The sequence below is a fragment of the Triticum dicoccoides genome, chromosome 7A (assembly GCF_002162155.2).
Source record: "Triticum dicoccoides isolate Atlit2015 ecotype Zavitan chromosome 7A, WEW_v2.0, whole genome shotgun sequence".
In the NCBI taxonomy this organism is placed as follows: domain Eukaryota; kingdom Viridiplantae; phylum Streptophyta; class Magnoliopsida; order Poales; family Poaceae; genus Triticum; species Triticum dicoccoides.
In genome coordinates this window covers 20,216,574-20,219,740 of record NC_041392.1, presented here as the reverse complement: position 1 = coordinate 20,219,740, position 3,167 = coordinate 20,216,574, and the positions used below count along the sequence as shown (strand labels likewise).

General features: G+C 42.0%; 1 protein-coding gene across 2 annotated transcripts in view; it reads right to left on the bottom strand.

The window, feature by feature from the left end:
• Positions 1-555: 555 nt before the first annotated feature.
• LOC119330102 overlaps positions 556-3,167 on the bottom strand; it is a 6,840-nt gene continuing 4,228 nt past the window's right edge. The window contains exons 2-5 of one of the 2 annotated variants that reach the window (XM_037603214.1): positions 1,568-1,702; positions 1,274-1,452; positions 994-1,191; positions 556-911 (exon numbers count right to left, since the gene is read on the bottom strand). In XM_037603214.1, the coding sequence (XP_037459111.1) occupies positions 996-1,191; positions 1,274-1,452; positions 1,568-1,702 (510 nt within the window). In that variant the 3' untranslated portion in view covers positions 556-911; positions 994-995. The remainder of the gene's footprint in view (positions 912-993; positions 1,192-1,273; positions 1,453-1,567; positions 1,703-3,167) is intronic. The other variant, XM_037603215.1, reaches the window with a different exon arrangement.

Sequence of the window (3,167 nt, the reverse complement as noted above, 5' to 3'; positions counted from 1 at the left end):
GCGCTCTCAACTCAGCTGCACCTAATGCTCCAGAGCACATTTGAAAAAATTCGACAGACAATACCATCCCATTCTGGTCCAGCACTTTTTACTGAAAGTGCAATATCAAATGCTCAATAGTCTCTTTAGCTGCCAAATCACATAGGACACATCTGAACTAATAGCCAACATATTCCTAGTGTTCAGCCTGTCAACAAGTAATAACCACATAAAGACCTTGAGCTTCATTTGTAACTTGGATCTCCAGATCCTTTAGAATGACTGATGGCAGGTGATTTCTCTGTGACAGTACATAAATTTTTTTTTGGCTGAATAGCCTGATCCCCTTGGATATGACCAGGTGTCCAAATCACTTAACTCCACAATGCTGGAAGGTTTGCTAATCATGAGGTTTACATATTCAGCATGAGCTTCAGGAAATATTTGATTTTGTAAAAAAGGATTGCGCTGGGCAATAAGATTGTCTACAGCCTTCCTTGGTCTTTACTGGTTGTTTACGTCATAGGCAATGCCGTGGGGAACATAAAAGAAAACAGCAAAAAAGAGATCATTCAATAAGAACTCAAAGACAACAAAAAAAGCATTCTGATCATTCAATTGTACCCTGTCAATATTCCCAGGAAAACCGAAACCTCCTATTGACAACAGATAAAACTAGGGACTAATGCAAGTTGCATATCACTTCTGTGCGTGTGCGTGTATATATCCTGGTTTTTGCATAGCAACATTTCACACCCATGTATGCGAGACACGCTTCCTGTGCGATGCGAGAGTACATCTTAGTTTCTCATCCCAGTCAAAAAAAGAGGAAAATCGAAACAATCCGGCAGTCGCATGGCCAACAGTGCCTCAATCCATCTCTTGTTGCGTAGTCCGGCCTTTTGCACAAAGCGCCTCCCTTGTCAATCGACCTTCATGGGAAGTAAGAAACTATCAGAGTAGTTTCACAATAAAGAGACATCAGGGGAGTAACTTCTAGAGGGCTCTTATTACCTTTACTTCTTGCTGGACCCAACACCCTTGAGTTTCATGTCCGTTTCAAGGACATCAGGAATCTTAAAGGGTCTGCCCTCAAGCACCCTGATCTTTTCAAGCAGAAGGTCAACTTCCTTTCTGATGTCCTTGATCTTTAGCAGAACCGCCTGGCCATCAGCAGATAACGCGCGGCCCTTGATGATCAGCCTATAGTACCTGCGCACGGAGCAAAGCCTACTGTCAATTCCCAGTCACACATATAGTAAAAGACAGTCACACACAGGGTAAAAGTATGTACTTCTCCAGAACATCACACACAATACGTTTACATATAAAACATATGGAACTACAAACACCAAGGAACCTTCGACGGTGGAGGATCCAAGTGTTATAATTGGTGCATAGTCCCTTGTTGTGGCATTGCACTGCCCTTGGCTGGTGCTCATTCCATGCAGGTGGCGTAAATGATCCCAGCTCCTGAAATATCAAACATCATACTAAGTCAGATTCATATGTACTATAACAGCACAAGTGGTTATGCTGTTGGACAGAAGTACACAAAGCTAAACAGTGGTTGTCCAGGTAGACAAACCTTGTCCTCAACAAGCTCAGAATCACCTAGAAAAACAATGTTCTCCACATCTTCCTCTTGAAGTGACAGTGTCTCTCCATGATTGGGGTTGGGACGCGTGAAGCATACCTGGTGAACATGTGCTGCCACACTCCTCTGTAATAGGGTTAAAATCTGTTAGTCAAGCATCAATATATCTTCCACATGACGAATTAAATAAAGTAATAAACACTATACGACACAACCACAAACTCTATTGGCCTACAAGGAACATTTACTTGGCCGAAAACAGAGAGATATTGTTCTCTTTCAACAGATTTAGAAATGAACTGAAAAGCAGAGACTGAAAATTGCAACCGTAGTCTAGGCATAGCTTAGAGCAGGAAATAATAACATTCAAAATGAATGTAGTGGCTGATGTCAGAGATGTGCCCAAGCCGTTACACAGAGTACAAGGCTAGGCCGCAATACTTCACTACTTAGCAGGAGTAGGCCAGCAGAAAACTAAAGGACATGGAAATTAACAAGATCACTTATCTAAGATTAGCAGGAATAGGAGTTCACAATTAAAATCTGCTGATGGACTCTCAAAACGGTTACTTCACAATTAATATGAAGCATCCAACAGGCTAAGATACAAAACAAACCAAGACATTTTCTGCACTGTTTATATATTACTAAATACAGATGACGTTTCTTTGCTTTTGGTTGCCAGAACAACCTATTAACATGGATTCAGGAGATATTTCGGAAACATAGCCAAAATAAGACGTGGAGAACAATTAGTAACCAAAACTCTGCATCCTCGCATCCTATTAACATTGACTGGTTCCCAGAACAACCTATTAACATGGATTCAGGAGATATTTCGGAAACATAGCCAAAATAAGACGTGGAGAACAATTAGTAACCAAAACTCTGCATCCTCGCATCCTATTAACATTGACTGGTTCCCAGAACAACCTATTAACATGGATTCAGGAGATATTTCGGAAACATAGCCAAAATAAGACGTGGAGAACAATTAGTTACCAAAACTCTGCATCCTCTCAAGGCATTCAATCATGGAGACAGATTTTAAATCCGAAATAACCTTATCTCATCGGGCCCAGGTTTCCAATCGGATAAACAAACAAGAATTAGATCACAGATTTCAGATTTCGAACCAGAGATAAAGCAGCCTCATGGGGCACAGCAGACTTGAATCAGAATAAAAATTAAACTAGCCAGGCCTGGAATCTCGTCTCGTCTAAGTCATCCAACATGCAGATTTCGAATCCCAAAAATACTAATTCACCAGAGATAAAGCAGCCTCATGGGGCACAGCAGACTTGAATCGTCGGAATAAAAATTGAACTAGCCAGGCCTGGAATCTCGCCCCATCTAAGTCATCCAACAAGCAGATTTCGAATCCCAAAAAGGCCAATTCCATCCTACCCTACAACTTTCCAATCGGACGCACCCCAAACGAGGAATAGCATGCGTATACGACACCAACGGACAAAGGGGGCCTCGAATCGAGTCGCATCGTGCATCCAAACAGGGAGGCACAGTTCGAACCCGCATAGCCCTAATCTCTACGGGCCAACACGCTTCCAATCGGATGAACTAGCGAAACCAT